This window comes from Crocuta crocuta, unplaced genomic scaffold, assembly GCF_008692635.1.
Source record: "Crocuta crocuta isolate KB4526 unplaced genomic scaffold, BGI_CrCroc_1.0 scaffold518, whole genome shotgun sequence".
NCBI classification, from domain to species: Eukaryota; Metazoa; Chordata; class Mammalia; order Carnivora; family Hyaenidae; genus Crocuta; species Crocuta crocuta.
In genome coordinates, this window is record NW_027530514.1 from 1,858,762 (window position 1) to 1,876,799 (window position 18,038).

The following is an 18,038-nucleotide window of genomic DNA, read 5'->3' on the forward strand; positions in this document are numbered from 1 at the left end:
TCCTTAACAACTTCTGCAAACATTCCCTTCACTTTCCTGCACTAAATGAATCTTGGCTCTCCCCTAACAACACCGCTTATTGAAGCTCTCCACTGTCGAAAAGAGAGCTGTCTCAGGAAACCCACAGACCATGAGTGAGAGAAATAAATGTTAACTGACAGAAACCAAGGAGATTCTGGCATTGTTTGCTATGTGGCATGGGAAGCTATCACAAAAAGTGATACCAGAAGAGGGTTGCTGCCATCACCAAACCCCAAGATCTGTTACTGGCTTTGAGATTGGGTGGCAGAGGACAGGGAAACATAGGATCTTGAAAAATGGAGACATGATATGTGACAGTGCAACAGTTGGTAAGCAGTCCCCAGCAGTCACCGGGAAGATGGGAAACACATCAAATGAAGTTCTAGCAGAGATGCCCTAGGTAACACACACCTGAGAGTAAGAAAAATAAATGCATACTGACATAACACTGCTGAGTTCTGGAGGGTATTTACTATACAACAGTACTGCAGCCACAGTTGGGTATTTAAAGCCAGTCACCCCTTTTGTCCACTAGATCCCACCAGCTATTCAAGACATTGCTGCAGCCATTTTTCTGGTCTTGAATCAGCAGATTTTCCCATCCTACCAGTTCGTTCCCAAAGGTAAACATCCTATCATTTCAGTTGGTCAGCAAATCCTACTGGCCTCATCTTCAAAATATATCTAGAACCTAACTACTTCTTTTAACTTCCAATGCCACCACCTACTCTAAGCCAGAGCCATCTCTAACCTGTATTACTCTGACAGTCTCCTTACTGGTCTCCTTACTTCCAGCCTTGCCCTGCTACAACGTTTTTGGTTTTGTTTTGTTTTTTTAAACATTTATTTATTTTTGAGAGAGACAGACACAGAGTGTGAGCAGGGAAGGGTCAGAGCAGAGAGAGAGGGACACACAGAATTGAAGCAGGCTCTAGGCTCTGAGCTGTCAGCACAGAGCCTGACGTGGGGCTCGAACCCACAAACTGTGAGATCATGACCTGAGCCGAAGTTGGCCGTTCAACTGACTGAGCCATCCAGGCACCCCAAGGATGTGTCAGAAGTGGGAACGTATTCTTTTTTAAAATTTATTCTGAACATGTAGTTACAATAATTCTTTAAAATCTTAAGTCAATGTATGTACATTTTTGCTGAAATGTCTCCAATATATTTCCAGGACACTCAGAGTAAAAGCCACAGTCCTGTTACAATCTACCCCACACCTTCCTCTCCCCGTCACTACTCTCCCCAAACATCATTCCACTCTGGCTACACAGTCACCCTTGCTGGCCCCTGCACACGTCAACTAAGCCACTACTGTGGAGCCTCTGCATATACTCTTCTCTCCTGGAATGTTCCTGTCCTACACATCCATACATCTATAATTCCTTCAGGTCTCTGCTACAGTGAGACTCAGTGAGCACTCTCCACACCCTGGCCACCCTATTTAAAATTACCACTACTCCAAAAGGTCAGATACTTTTACCAGTTTTCTTTCCTAGCTATCTCCCTAGTGTCTACAGTGGTGCCTGGAAACACAGGAGACACTTAATAAATATTTGTTCAATCAATGAATGAATCTCTAGGATAAGGATCGGGTCTAACTTATATTTTACATTTCTGAGTTATAAAGTAAACCAGACAGGTTGGAAAGGAAATGCTACAGGTAAGACAAAGATGCATATAGTTTTAGTAAGATATTTTCTTACCTTGGTATTAAGTCTTTTTTTCTTTTCTCTTACTTACAGAAAATAAAATACAGAAATTATATGGACTAGAATTCAACATAATTATTTCAGAGCCCCTGGATTGAAGCCCTATTTTCAAAATTACAGTTATATATACCACTTACTTTTACCATCACAGAAAATTTTTACCTATTAGGATGTATTTATTTGCACACTATACCAGTTTCCTAAGAAATGAATAAAACATTCAACTGTAATTCTTAAAACAGAAAACAATTTACTCAATAAGAACAAAGCTCAAATTTAGAAAACTAATGTATGAAGTTCAACACTAAGTATCTTTCATTTTTTTTCCTTTGTTAATCTTCAAACTAAAAAAAACTTTTATATTAATCAGTGCTGAAGGCTCAGATATTACTAAAAACAACCATTTATTTAAAGCTATTTTTGTAGGAAGAGAAGAAAGATATCAAAAGAGCTGACAGTATTTGTAGATAAGTACAGTGTTAGCATTCTTTGAATGGAAGCCTGTTTACTTACCAGGCAGACAACATGTACCTGTCAGCCATAAGAATAAATACGATATTCAATTAAAATGAGCACTTCTTATTGTCATCAAATATATGAAATGAATGTATCCACTAGATCTAGGTATAAAGAGCATTGCTTCAGTTAACCAATATTAAATTTTATTTTAAACCAGCATATACTTTAAGGCTACTCCATAATTACTATGCTAAGGGAATCTCCCCAACAAAACTAAATAAAGAGAAGCGGGGTTGAGAGGCAGAGAGGAGAAAAAGAAATCTACTCTTTATTTTAAACGTTGAAATGTCAGTGTACTGAGCCTTTGAAGATTTCTTTGATATCTCTTCTTCCCCCAAGGAACTCATTACTTGTGTTTCAGTGGAGACAGTGCTGACAGATACTAGCTCTCTTATTAAAGACTCCCCTTTTTGTGGGAACTGAACACACTAATCATACCATTCAAATTCAGTTAACAGGTATCTTTTGGCATACTGATGATAAAGCTATTATATTCATTTCAAGTAAAGATTTCAATTTTTTTATAACTCGTAAGGTGACTTGTTACTACTTACCAAGTCCTAAAAGATCAACAGTGGGCTCTGCAGCTTTTTTAGGGCTGGTACTTTTTTTAGGCTCCAACTGCTGATCTTCTTTCTTCTGCAGCTTTAAAATAAATAATCAGATTTATTAAGTTTTCTTAAATAAATTCAACAAGCCTTTTAAGCCACAATTAATTATGCTTATTTTTGATATAGTGTAATAAAATATATGAAGCATACAGTAATGAAGCCCAGAGAATTTACTATTGTATTAAAAAAGTAAGCATGATCACTGAGCCTGAAATGACAAAACTTACATATTAGGATCCCAAATAGTAAATATATACTTTCAATATTAATGTAATTGTTCTTAATCATTCAAATCCTTTGTACGAAATTGCACTTTCTTTTTAATTTTGTTTTTAATATTTATTTTTGAGAGAGAGACAGAGTATGAGTGGAGAAGAGGCACAGAGAGAGAGAGACAGGGACAGAGACTTCGAAGCAGGCTCCAGGCTCTAGGCTGTCAGCACAGAGCCCCACATGGGGCTTGAACTCACGGACCACGAGACCTGAGCTGAATTCAGATGCTAACCAACTGAGCCACCCAGGCACCCCGAAATTACACGTTTTTAAAAGAACTGTATTTCATATTACTTGCTAGCTACTGTTAATGTGCTTTGTTAAGATGCTGGACAGGCCTCAGAATCTTTGTGAGCACGCTGTTACTCCCCTCCTCCACACTGCCCACATGTGAGACACCTCTGTACCAAGAAAGGTCTGATGAAATATTACCTGATATGTTTTCCCCTGACTCTAAACTATCGGTTACATTTTAAATATAATGTTCTTCTAGTTCTCAGAAGCCCAGCTCGCAGTTACACATTCTAAACTTTATCTTTCTCATTCACACAGAAATGTGTAGAACAGAATGAAGAGACATACATCTTACTAGACACTCAACTCGAAAACCTCTTTTTCCACTTATTTTAGTGTAGATGTAATTGGCATATACTATTATAGTAGCTTCAGGTGCACAACATAAAATGATTCCATACTTGTATACATTGCGAGATGATTACCATAGTAAATGTAGTTAACATCCATCACCACACAGTTACAGAATTTTCTTTCTTAAGATGAAAACTTTTAAGACCTACTCTTTTGGCAACTTTCAAATATATAATATGGCATTATTAACTATAGTTATGATGCTGTATATTACACCCCTAGGAATTATTTGTAACTGGAAGTTTGTACCTTTAACTTCCTTCACCTATTTTGCCCACCTTCTACCCCACTCCTACCTGTCTCTGGCAACCACCCATCTGTTCCATGATCTGTTCCAAGATCTGATCCAGGATCTTGTTTTTTTGTTTGTTCTTTTTTAGATTCTACATATAAGTGAGATCATATGACAGGTGTCTTTCTCTAACTTATTACACTTAGCATAATGCCCTCAAGGCTCATCCAAGTTATCACAAATGGCGAGATTTCATTCTATCTTTTGGCTGAATAATATTCCATTAAATATACACCCTACCTCTCTTGAACCAAGAAAATAAAACATTCATTCATTCACTCACATTCATTTCTCAAACTATCCTTATACGATCATTTCTTCTGGAACTACCTAAAGAATTCAATAACTTAATTGTTACATGAGTGCATTTTTGTTACCTATACAGATATAAAATTTCTAAGAACTGGTTATATCTTATTATATCTACTCTTGTTTTTAGTCACTACTGTCTCCTCAGAATTATTATATTATTTACTTAATTACCCTACCATCTCAAGTATCAATTCTTTAATAACCTTCTCAAATACAGAATTATCAGCCTGTAACAATACATAATTCTCAGAGGTTTAACATAATCCATTTAACATTCTCCTTTATTTTTCACTTCCAATATAGGTAAGACTTACCTTGTGTATAGCAAAGTAATTTAAAAGAAAGCACAGTTTATAGTATCCAAGGAGGCAACTCCTTCCAACTAAATACTTAAACCACTAGATCTTCCTTCCTTCTTCTTTTTCCTTCCTGGACTGCTTGTATTGAGTGTATAAGCACTCAACTCTGCAAGAGAACCTGAGGGTTAAGTGGCCATAAAGCACTCAAACTTCAAATACTCCCGAGCAGGGTTCTAGCAGCTTCTTCCAGCAGGTATCACTGATCTTCACTCACACCGCTGCCTGGAATACTCTAAATGTTGAGATACAGGTGTCTTATGATTAACAGGCACATAAAAACCTAATTCCTGATTTAACTTAAAATCAGAAAGGCTTAAAGTTGAAAATAAACTTAATAATCTGGCAAAACTCATTCACTTTACAGATTAATTGAGGCTCAGATATTATATGCCAAATAGAGAAAGAGTACTAACTAAAGCTTATTTTTTGTTCCTCAATTTAAAATTTTTTGTTTGATATATTTCACTGAAGCTTCTTCCCTGGAAAGAAGCATGGAATAAACCTGTCAGGGATTCCTTCCTATTTACTTTCTGTGTTCTAATAATGTAGAATCTTTTCAGGCCAAAATGACTTCTTTTTCAGTTTATGAGTTATTTTCCCACCAAATTACAGGTTCCTTTTAAAATATTGCTACGTATGGGGCACCTGGATGGCTTAGTAGGTTAAGCATCTGACTTCAGCTCAGGTCATGATCTCACAGTTTTGTGAGTTTGAGCCCTACATCTGGCTCTCAGCTACAGGGCAGAGCCCACTTCAGATCCTCTGTCTCCCTCTCTCTCTGCCCCTCCCCAGCTCCCCCACTCTCCCTCAAAAATAAACGTTTTTTAAAAAGTTTAAAAAAGTAACAAAAATTGCTGAGTATGCAATTACTCACTGTTTGGAAAGGAGGGAAAAGCTAAATCAAACAAACAATAGATCCTCTGGTAATCTTGACTCCCATCTTCAGAACTACTGAAAAAAGTTTGGAAAATATCTTTTCCTTTCAGATGTCACACATCTATACGTGTCCCAAGAATTTTCTTCTTTCGATTGCAATTGCATCATAACTTAAATGGTTGTTTATCAACCATGTCCACAGAAAACTATGTAAATACTGAACATGTGGATAGTTGTGCAGGGTAAAAAGAAACATAAAGGTAAGAATAAGGGGTATATCCTAAACACAGTTTATTAAACTGGAGACATGGCCCACTATTGGGCTTTGAAACCAAATTTATGGACAACAATTAGGTTTTTTTGGCATTTAAAAAGGTGAAATAGAAAACAGAGTGCACTGTACAAAGTAAAGGTAAGTATTCATGGATTGTTTTGCATATTTGTGAACATATGTGAACACACGTAGCCTGGATCAAAATGTAACATATATTTCTTACCAGAATCATGGGCTGAGAAACACTGCTCTAAAAACAGTCTGCTCCTTTGCTGCTATCTATAAGTGGGTCAACATGTATGAATGCGGAATGTCTATGCCCTAAACTTTACCAACTACTCCAAATAGAGGTGGTTATTTCAGACGGATTTTAACAACTCTTACAGTTGGCATCTCACGGGTTGTCCCACAAGTTAAAAAGGTAAAAGGGTCAATCACTTTAAAAACTATCTTGTATCTCTTCATCTTCAAACCATGAACACACTGATAATATGGCAGAGATAATTTGAGATCACTCTTTTATATCTTTATAGTAATCCAAGTACTGCCTTATATACATTAGTAAGGCCTACAAAGATTGAATGCAGATGATACTCTGTTCATAAATGTAAACTTAAGAAATTAACCTCATTAATAAACTTAAAAAGAGGTGGGGAGGGATGCCTGGGTGGCTCAGTCGGTCAAGCATCCGCCTCTTGGTTTCAGCTGAGGTCAATAATCTCATAGCTCATGGGTTCAAGCCCCACACTGGGCTCTACACTGACAGTAAGGAGCCTGCTTCGGATTCTCTCTTTCTCTCTGCCTCTCCCAACTCGTGCTCTCTCTTTCTCTCACTCTCAAATAAACTTAAAAAAAATTAACCTAATTTTTAAAATTTTGAAACATATTGGGAAAATTCAAGGATACACCAAAATACCAAACTACATAGGTAAGAAATCTTGAAACTCTAGCCAGAATAATTTAATCTTTCAGAGCTACATATCCATAAAAGATACTAATTTTATATTCAAAATCTTTGAGTGACTTTCTAAAAACAACTGAAAATTTATTCTCATTTATACTTATAATTATTTTTATAGATCTTTGTGTAAAATGATAGAAATAAAGCATTTATTTTCCTTGGATGAATTATAATAACTAAAAAATATAGACGAGGGATAAAAACATCTTTGCTTATATAGTGCTATTAAAAGGGTTTTAAAAAAATCCTCTAAAGCAAAGACTCAATATTTTAAAAAACACGAACTAAAAATATCCATGTCTTGCATTTTATTCCATGATAATGTACATTGAAGTCCAATACCATCAATAATAAATTGAAAGGCAGAGTCTATTTCAAAGAGGTCTTACTTCTAGCCATTAAATCATGTCCACTGCTATGGCTTCTTGACACTGCCATATTCTAAAAGCTGACAAGACACTCAGTTTTTGTCTAAAGAGGAAGATTACAGAAGGCCTCAGACACTGAACTAGGAAGAGAGTGTCAAAATAATAAATCTCCTTTCTTCACCATAAAGCATAATCTAGCACTTCAAAAATGAAACATTTAAAATTATCAAGATCAAATCTCAAGAAATAAGATAGGAAGTTAGGAATAGTCTTTTCCTTCTCCCTCATTACAATATCCGTATTAACAAGGCAATGTGTACCTTTTAGATAGCCTGGATTTATCAAGAAAGAAGCAAAAGCATCCTGTGTTTAGCCTAAAAACACCAACTTCATGGTCACTCTGAAGTTTACTTAGTTTCTACAGCAAAACATATTTTTCACTCTCTTTATATGAAAGAATGTAGATGTACATATGTATACATACATATACATATCTCACCAGATTAATATTAGAGAAGAACTGTAAGTGGATTGCCAAAATGTATTCCAGTTAAACATTTTGGTTAACAAGTGTATAGATTATGCCTTCCTAATAATCTCTTCTAAAATGAAAAAAATCATTAAGAACATATCTGATTTGTATCAGATTTATATATAACACTATTTATACTAAACTTACATTTAACGCTAAGTACTATTTATCAAATATTTTCAGGATACGAAGATAATAAACATTAAACAAAAATATTAATATACAAATTATTAATTTGTCCTTTTGTTCTACAGCATACCAATTCTGTTGTACTTCGCAAAGAATTAACAAGATGATATTATTTAAGATATTTGATATGTAGCTATCATATAAATCATGTAATTTTTGAAGCCAATTTTTAGAAGATTTAAGAATAAAAATGCTATTGGGGCACCTGGGTGGCTCAGCTGGTTACGTATCCAACTTGTGATTTCGGCTCCGGTCATTATTTTGGGAGATTGAGCCCTGCCTAGGGCTCTGCACTGATAGCACAAAACCTGCTTGGGATTTTCTCTTTATCAAAATAAATAAGCATTTTTTAAAAACGAATAGAAATGCTACTTATCTTGTTAGGATTTGGAGGCAAGGATATAATAAAGTGTGATAACAGTTCATCAAGACCTTGTCTACCCCATTTTCCCTCATGTAACTATCACTGCTTTATTTCACATTTACCTTAGACATATCAATCAGTATGTAGAGAATCAATCCACTTTAAATTCTCCTGCTACTAAAAACATCATATGTGGAATTTATGTTTTAATAAGTGAGAAATGCAGTCAACTGCAAATGAATAAAATTAGGCAATTTATAATTCATTAAACAACATTTTCTAACAAGCAAGAATACTGGTCTACTTAGATAAAGAAATTGTATCCTTAGACTTATATTAAGCAGATGTCTCATTCAAATTATCAAAACCTTTATTAGCAGAAGCTTCACCAGCCTATCTTTTTATAACACTACTCCACAGGTTAAAAATGCATAAAAAAAGACTTAGTTTCCAACTCCTACATTTACCACCCTTTTAAATAACAGAAATAACAGCTGAGCTCCTAGAAAGTGATTTACTATGCTTTAACTGACCAATACATTTATCTATTAATGTAGAGAATAGCATTAATACATATTGTAAGAATAGGGAAGCTATATAATTTTCTAGGTTCTACAGGTAATTAAAAACTTTTATTTAAAACTGATTACAACTCAAATTATGCCTTAACTAGTTTATCTATAACCAGTTTCCTTTTACATTTACAGAATCATACAACTAGAAGGGACATAAAATATATTATGTTCAACTATCTCATTTTAAAGTTAAGGATATTAAAGTGATGTGATTTGTCTAAAGCCTCCATAGTCACCAGAGTGGCAGGGGTTAATCTCCTGATAGGGCTCCTTCCCCCATACCATGGATACCTTTTCCTTAATAATTTCTATTTATCACAAATTGGATTCAAAATTACTCAATGTTTATTGTACATGGATATTATTTTTCCAATGACACAAAGAGAAGCTGCAAAAAAAAAGGAACCACAATCTGATAGAAGGGATAAGGCAAGTACACAAATAACTTCTATACACGGTAGAGTATAAAGAGCATAGAAAAGGTGTGTAAGATACATCTTATGCCCATGAGGGTGGTCGTGGGATAATTAGAACTTTAAAAAGGAAGTAAAATTTACTCTCAAGTTTGTAGGAAAGACAGGAAGGAGTCCAATGGGTAGGAGTTGGGTTGTTTTCATGTTTTTATTTTTGTTTTTGAGAGAGAGAGAGAGCATTAGCAGGGGAGGGGCAGAGAGAGAGGGAATCCAAAGAAGGCTCCAGGCTCTGAGTTGTCAGCACAGAGCCTGACATGGGGCTCAAACTCATGAGCAGTGAGATCATGACCTGAGCCAAAGTCAGATGCTTAACCAACTGAGCCACCCAGGCACCCTGGTAGAGGTTGGTTTTAAAGGCACCATGTGAAGAAAACTGAGTATGGGAGTGGACATACCTAACTAACCTATATGTCTAAATGTACATAAAGAATAAAAGATAAATTTGAAAAAATAAGCTAGAGCTACACTGTGGAAGAACGTGAACTAACTAGCGCTTGTAAGTAATTAGACAGGCCACCAATTTTCAAAGGGAGTTGCCAAAGTAAAGCTATTACTCCTAGGGAAATATGTTATGCATATGAACTGTACCGAGAAAGAAATTTTGATTACTATCATATGGGTATGTTGGCTGTGCCATGGTCAAAGCAATACTTTAGGAGTGTTCAGCAGGAGCCAGATAATGAGCAGAAGGAACCCTCTGAGAAAAGCCTTATGGTCAAGAAAACTGGGTCATGTTACCCACAGAATAGGATGTAACAGCCTAGAAAAACTGTCCCTAAAAAGATACTTGTATAGTCCAGGAAAAACGTGTCCCCAGCTTGACCTTTACCTAGTTATACACCCATTTACATATATTTGTTTTGTGGTTGAGACTCTCCCCTTATGGGCTTTTCAGATATATTAGGAGAATGGGCATGTGTAGTAAGAAAGTGGTTATATAACACTGAGATACCACCTCATGCCAGTCAGAGTGGCTAAAATGAGCAAATCAGAGAACTCTAGATGCTGGCGAGGATGTGGAGAAACGGGCACCCTCCTACACTGTTGGTGGGAATGTAAACTGGTACAGCCCCTCTGGAAAACAGTGTGGAGGTTCCTCAGGAAACTAACAATAGAACTCCCCTATGACCCAGCAATAGCACTGCTAGGAATTTACCCAAGGGATACAGAAATGCTGATGCATAGGAGCACATGTACCCCAATGTTCATAGCAGCACTCTCAACAATAGCTAAAACATGGAAAGAGCCTAAGTGTCCATCAACAGACGAATGGATCAAGAAGATGTGGTTTATCTATACCATGGAATACTACATGGCAATGAGAAACAATGAAATCTGGCCATGTGTAGCAACATGGATGGACCTTGAGGGTGTTATGCTGAGCGAAATAAGTCAGGCAGAGAAGGACAAATACCATATGTTTGCACGTATAGGAGGATTAGGAGGAACTTGACGGAGGAACAAGGGGGAGAAGAAGGGCGGAAATGGTGGGGGAAAGGGAGAGACTCCCTTTGAGACACCATGAGAGACTCTTGAATGCTGACAAAAACTGAGGACTGATGGATGTGGGGGGGAGGGGGGTTGGGCATGGAGGAGGGCACTTGTGGGGATGAGCACTGAGTGTTCTGTGGAAACTAATTTGACAATAAACTATTAGAAAAAAAAAAATAAAGGGAGTCCCATCACCTTTAAAAAAAAAAAAGTGGTTATATAATCTTAGCTGTCAATTAAGGAGCACTCAGCACCACTCTACTGAATGGAAGTCACAGGTCACCACGGCCAGAAAAACCTAGTACATATCCAACCCCAAAACAACCAAGGGGCCAGTTCCACCTCACGGAACCTGTATGCTCTCTCTTAGAGACTGTATTGTGCTTTAATAAAACTGCTCTCTGCTTTCACTTTGGGCACCAATCTCTACGTTTTTACTGCCTAAGTGCCAAGAGTCAAGGCACAGTGCTTTTTGCGCTGACAGGAGAATTAACACTAATCTACTCCTTCATTACAACTTGAAATCTGAGATATATTTTCTAACAAGTTACTCAATAACATACAGTTCCCAGAATACTACTCTCATCTGGGTGTCTGCTGAAATCTTCATAGTAGGATTTCAATTTTTACTAAATTTTTGGTAAAAATTTATGAATGACAGGTTACTCGAAAGCTATTGGGTTGTACGTCATCATATATTCTACTGTAAAGTAGAAAAAAAATGCAAAGATTGAATCATATTTGTTGTTGACCCAGTAGTCATTCAATTGTCTAATATCAATACATTAATAAAAATCACTCAGTTTTAATTCCTAGGAGATAGTGTTATAATTACTAATATGCATTTATATGTGCATGCTGTCACAACCAAATTCTATACAATCTTGTTTAAAACTATTTTGTGCAGGAAATAATCTTGTACATAGCTTGTTTATTTCCAATATCTCATTTTGTCTTACTCAGAATCTTGTTAAAGTCTTCTTTTTTCTTATCATTCTTTATAATGTACTTATATTTTTTCACATTACACTTATCAATACATGGTGTACTCTGTTTTCTAATTTAATATTCTTTCTTAAATTGTATTTTTAGGCTTCAATTTAGAACTGTAATTTATATTTTACTTCCGAAGCATATGGACATCTTCTGGTAAATGGCTCTCTATATAGCCTAGGGACATTACAATCCCAAACAATATCTGACTGAGCTGGAGAAATACCAAAGATTTATATAAATTTCAGAACACGATGGGGACTTAAAAGACACTTACTCAATTCATTATGTGAGGCATAAAATACCACTGTAACATCTCTCTTACATGGCCAGTCTCTCTGTAAGAAAGTTTTCCAGTATTATGGAATCACTGGATATAGAAATACAGCACACTCCATATTCAGACAATGCTAACTAAATATTAGAAAGTTTTCTCTTCACGTGGCTTGTAACATCTACTCACTTATCCCTATTCTCCATGACAGAGCCATGCAGAAAAAAGTAAGAAATGATTTTAAGTGGAACCTTGACCCTCTCAGCAGCCATAGCAGACCATTAATTCACACCAAGCCCTCAGATATCTAAAATTCCCTGACATTTTCCCTTGTGCTATTATCTTTAGGGCAGTTGAAGTCTGGATACACTTATTTCAGAATTCTACTTTCGTCCAACTTGTTGGAATTTTTGTATTTAAGATTATCTGAGGAACTGTTCTGTCAAGTAATGTCTTAACTAATCTTTGTCGCTTGGTTATTTGAAAATTTGAACAACATCACATTGATGTGCTCAGTTAATAAAAATGCCAAAAAGAACAAAGTCAGAATTGAGCCCTGAAGAATGCAGCTAACTCCCTTGACAATGACATCAATTCTATTAACTCGATTTCTCTGGTACAGCTGTCCATCCAGCTCACAATCTATGTACAATCTGCTCATCAGGCCTACCTGTCTATATCATTCCCAGAAAGATATCTATGAATCTCAGACAGTAAGCTGAGTCTGACAGGAATTATTCTTAGGGAACTCATGTAAGCACCTAGTAAGTGATGTTAACACTCTGAAAAAAGAAGTAAACCATAAAAGACAATCCCATTTGAGGGTGCCTGGGTGCCTCAGTCGGTTGAGTGTCCTCTTGATTTCAGTTCAGTTCATGATTTCATAGTGTGTGGGACCAAGCCCCAGATCGGGCTCTGCACTGACAGGACAGAATTGGCTTGGGATTCTCTCTCTCCTCTCTCTGCCCCTCTCCCTCCCTCTCTTTCTCAAAATAAATAAACTTTTTTTAAAAATCCAATTTGAATTTTGAATAGAATTCATGTCAAGCACAATGATGTGCAATCATAATCTATATACATTTTCCTTCTAAGAATCTGGACATTTGCCTATCTCTAATCTTCTAGCTCCTGTCTCAGTTTGTACACTTTTTCTAAAAATGACCTACAGTGCTTTATACATTAGTTCCTCAAGGTTTCCCATTATTTAAACACAAAAATTGAATGCCTACATTGGTAAAATAATAGTTACTTTGCAGGACTTTTGTGAGTTTTAAGTAAAAATATAGAGTCCCTTTCATAGTGGGGGACATATAATAGGTGTTTTAAAAATGGCAGCTGGTGGTGGTTATGGTGGTAGCTTTTACAGTTATGTGCCAGGATCTGTATAGCACTGGGGATACAAAGACGGGTAAGACTTGGTTCTTCATCTTCAGAGGCTTATATTCTAGACAAGCAAAAAGACTCAAACATAACTGTGGTTCAACGTGAATCAGCACAATGATGGTATTAAAAAGGATTAAAGGAGATCTCTTAGAAGCTCACAGGAATGTCATGCTTAGGCTCACATGTGTCTGAATAATGCATTATGAGATGGGTGACTGTATGTCTTGGTTTGCTCAGGACAACTGCAGTTAATGCCAGTTATTTCAACTTAAGTGTTAAGAGTGTCTAGTTTCATTCTTAAAAGTATCCAGTTTGAAATACCCATCACAATTATACTTAGAGCCTTTGTCTAGAGACAGGAATTGGTTACAGTATTGCTGGACTCAGGTGTAAAGGAGTTTCTCTCCTTCTAGCAATGGCAAACTCCTTGAGAGCAGAATGATCTGTCAAAGTTCTGTAAGACTGTGGATTGCATGCCAACGCCCAGTCAGCTTCTCAGTAATGAATTAGCAAGATAGGAAGAAAAGTCAGTAAACCCAACAGAAGGAGCAGGCTATATCTGTATCTATGTCTGTAACATTCATTATACCATTGTTATTTTTCCCTTACACAGTCTGGAGGTTTACAGGGAAGGAAAAAGGGTAGATTTTTTTTTTAATTTTTTTTTTAATGTTTTATTTATTTCTAGGAGAGAGAGAGAGACAGCGTGAGCAGGGGAAGGTCAGAGAGAGAGGGAGTCACAGACTGAAACAGGCTCCAAGCTCTGAGCTGGCAGTCGGCACAGAGACCAACGCGGGGCTCGAACCCATGAACCGCGAGATCATGACCTAAGCGAAAGTCGGACGCTTAACCGACTAAGCCACCCAGGCGCCCCAGAGGGTAGATTTTTATAATTACTACTTATTAGCAAACTATAAAAGAAAAAATTGGGGTATAGTTGGAAAGGGGCCAGCCTCTTGCCCATCACACAATACACATCCATGAGGAACCAGGTGCTAAACCATTCACAGATGACCTGCTTCTAGGCCAGGGTTTTATATGTGGCTAAACACCTCCCTCGTAACAACCCACTGAAAGTCAGCCCTCAAAATAAGAATATGTAACAACAACAACAAACACACAAAAAAGGAAAGAACATTGGCCAAACATCTAAGTTTAAACCTAGCTTTGACACTTCTCAGCTGTGTGACTTTGAACAAGTTACATGATCTCTGAGCAGGGTCAGCTTCGTGAGTGTAACCTGTGCAGTCCCATAGTGCCCCTCAAAAGGTTTAATAGCTATTGCATCTTTAACTTCTTCATTTTATCTTTAACTTGATTTTGTAAACCCAGTGAGACAATGAAACATAAACTTAAACACAGGAGACACGTGCAATATGTGCCCTTGCTGCCCATTTGCATATAGTGGTCATGATGTTTTATGAGCACAAAATTCCTAATATAATATGCATATTAGGTCTATAACAGGGTAAGTAGGGTATCACCAGCCCTAAGAGGTCATGCTTTCTGTTTCAACAAGAACTCAGAAAGCAGAAGAAGGCAACACATTCTAAAAAACAAGAAAGAACAGGAGGGCACCTTGGTAGCTCAGTTGGTTAAACATCCAACTCTCAGTTTTGGCTCAGGTCATGTAACCTACAGTTCATGGGTTTGAACCTCACATCAGGCTCTGCACTTGCAGCACACAGCCTACTTGGGATTTTTCCTCTTTCTCTCTCTTTGCCCTCCACCCCTTTACCCAGCTTGTACTCTCCCTCACTCTCAAAATAAATAAACTTAAAAAAATAACAAAGGCCAAAAACTCCTATTCTTTCTTATTTATGTCATTTTCTATACCAACCAACCATTTATAGTGAAAATGACGACAAAGTAGTGAAGAGAAATACAGGGCAATGGATAGTATTTTCCCTTTCACTCCTTAAAAATAGAGAATGTTCATGGAATATGTGCATTATTGAGAAGTAAAATTAAAACAGTATAGTTTTCTGCAGTATTCCCATTATTCTGGTAAGAACAAAATACATGAGTGTAGAAGCTAAGAAATATAAAGTGTGGAAATTTGATGATTCCACATATGAAGTAAATGTTCTTATGAATGCAGTAAAAATGTGAACTACAATATAAAGATGAATATAATTCATGTTAATGATGTAAATTTCTATTGACCTAGAATAACATTATTTTATTATTTATTTTTTAAGGTAAATTATACCCCCAATGTGGGGCTTGAACTCATGTACTTAGAACAACATTAAATAGCAAATAAAAGACACCTTGACAAGTTGAGAGAATGTGGAAGAAAAAAAGCTTTGATTTTTGGTACATTTAATGGTAGTTTTTTCTTGTTTTTTTTTCTTTTCTTTTAAACAAGACCCTCCAAGTTATATAGTTGGCCTTGTTTCTGAGCCTCAGTTTTCAATTTGTAAAATAATAACTGTAATATTCACCTTATGACTACTAAAATAGTAATTAAGATAAATAAAACAACACTTCCAGTTTCTGGTCTTACAAATAAGCAGCTTGAATGTCACTATTTCACTCTAACAAGTAAAAAATTGAAACTGAAAAATGAACAACTCTTTAGATTCATCAGAAAAGTGAGATCACAGGGCAAACAGCAGCGCCCAAAATTGGAAACACAGACAAGAATAGAATGCAGAGAATTTCAATTTCCTGGAGCAGAAACCCAATACCATTCAGGGTAGAAAAAGCTGAATCGTATGTAACTGACCAAGTGCTGAAGTCTCTATCTGAGAGTCAAAAACCACAGAGGGATCCGGTTATATGAGGCCCTCACATTTTTTTAAGTTTTATGTTCAAAAGCACTACCAAGGGGCACCTGGATGGCTCAGTAGGTTAAGTGTCTGACTCTGGCTCAGGTCATGATCTTGCAGTTCATGAGTTTGAGCCCCGCATCAGGCTCTGTGCTGACAGCTCAGAGCCTGGAGCCTGCTTCAGATTCTGTGTCTTTCTCTCTCGCTCTCTCTCTCTCTGCCCTTCCCCCACTTGTGCACTCTCTCTTTCAGAAATAAGCAAACATTTAAAAAATAAATAAAAACAACAACAACAACAAAAGCACTACCAAGATTCTCTTAGTAAAGACTGGAGAAAACTCCCTTTGCTTTTGTCACAGAGTAGGGAAATGTAGAGCCCAACCAACCAACTGGGAGTTTTAGCAGAACCTAGCTTAGCTAGGGGAAAGGGAAATACTCAAATTCAGCCCCCTCCAGCCATCGGGTTCCATTTGAAGTTGAGAAGTTCATTGCCCAGGGACATAGGCTCACCACTAATAAGACAAGACCTAATCATAGGAATACTGAATGCTTCCCTTCTTTGCACACTCCACCACATTACTAAAGCCCTATTTACCATGCTCAGATATAGCAGAGATGCAAAATTATCAGACTGAATTTAAAACAACTATGATTAATATGCTAAGGGTTCTAATAATAGAAGTAGACAACATGCAAGAACAGATGGGTAATGTAACAGAGAACTGGAAATTCTAACTAAGAATCAATGCTACAGATCAAAACCACTATAACATAATGAAGAATGTCTCTGATAGACTCATTAATGGACTGGACATGGTGGAGGAAAGAACCTCTCAGCTTAAGGATATGGCAATAGAAATTCCCAAAATGGAAAAACAAAGAGAAAAAGACTGAAAAAGAAAAAGGAAACAATATGCAAGTGGGACAAATATAAAAGGTATAATATATATGTTTTGGAATATCAGAAGGGGAAGAAAAAGAAAAAGGAATAGAAAAAAATCTGAAGCCATAATGACTGGGAATTTACTCAAATTAATGTTGAACACCAATCCGATCCAGGAAGGTCAGAGAATACCACATAGGATAAATGCTAACAAACAAACAAAAAACCCTCCACCTATCATAAAATTTTCAATCTACAGAAAATCAAAAAGAAACAAATTCGGAAAGAAGCTAGAGGGGGAAATTTTACCTACTGAAGAACAAAATAAGAATTACACCCAATTTCTTCTTAGAAACCATGCAAGTGGGGCTCCTGGGTGGCTTAGGCGGTTGGGCATCCGACTTTAGTTCAGGTCATGATCTCATGGTTCGGAGTTCGAGCCCCGTGTCAGGCTCTGTGCTGACAGCTCAGAGCCTGAAGCCTGCTTCAGATTCTATGTTTGTCTGTCTCTCTCCAGCTCTATTCGCACTCTCTCTCTCTTTCTCACAAAAATAAACATTAAAAATTAAAAAAAATAAAAAGAAACCATGCAAGCAAGAAAAGATTGGATTCATATACTTTAACATATTGAAAGAAAAAAACCTACAAACCTAGAATTCTGCAGCATACCAAACTACCAATCCAAAATAAAGGACACATAAAGACTTTTTCAGACAAACAAAAATGGAGGGAATCTGTTGTCAATAAATCTGCCTTACCAGAAATGTCAAAAGAAGTGAAGGGAAATGATATAGGTAAGAAACTCAAAACTACATAAAGAAAGGAAAAACATAAAAAGATGAAAGGTAAAGGTAAAATGAGGTAAATATGACAACAGTGCT

At 36.6% G+C, this 18,038-nt stretch overlaps 1 protein-coding gene across 2 annotated transcripts in view; it reads right to left on the reverse strand.

The window, feature by feature from the left end:
• SMAP1 (small ArfGAP 1) overlaps positions 1-18,038 on the reverse strand; it is a 180,582-nt gene that overhangs the window by 26,101 nt on the left and 136,443 nt on the right. For both annotated transcript variants that reach the window (XM_077767238.1, XM_077767237.1), the window contains one exon: positions 2,807-2,897. In XM_077767238.1, the coding sequence (XP_077623364.1) occupies positions 2,807-2,897 (91 nt within the window). The remainder of the gene's footprint in view (positions 1-2,806; positions 2,898-18,038) is intronic.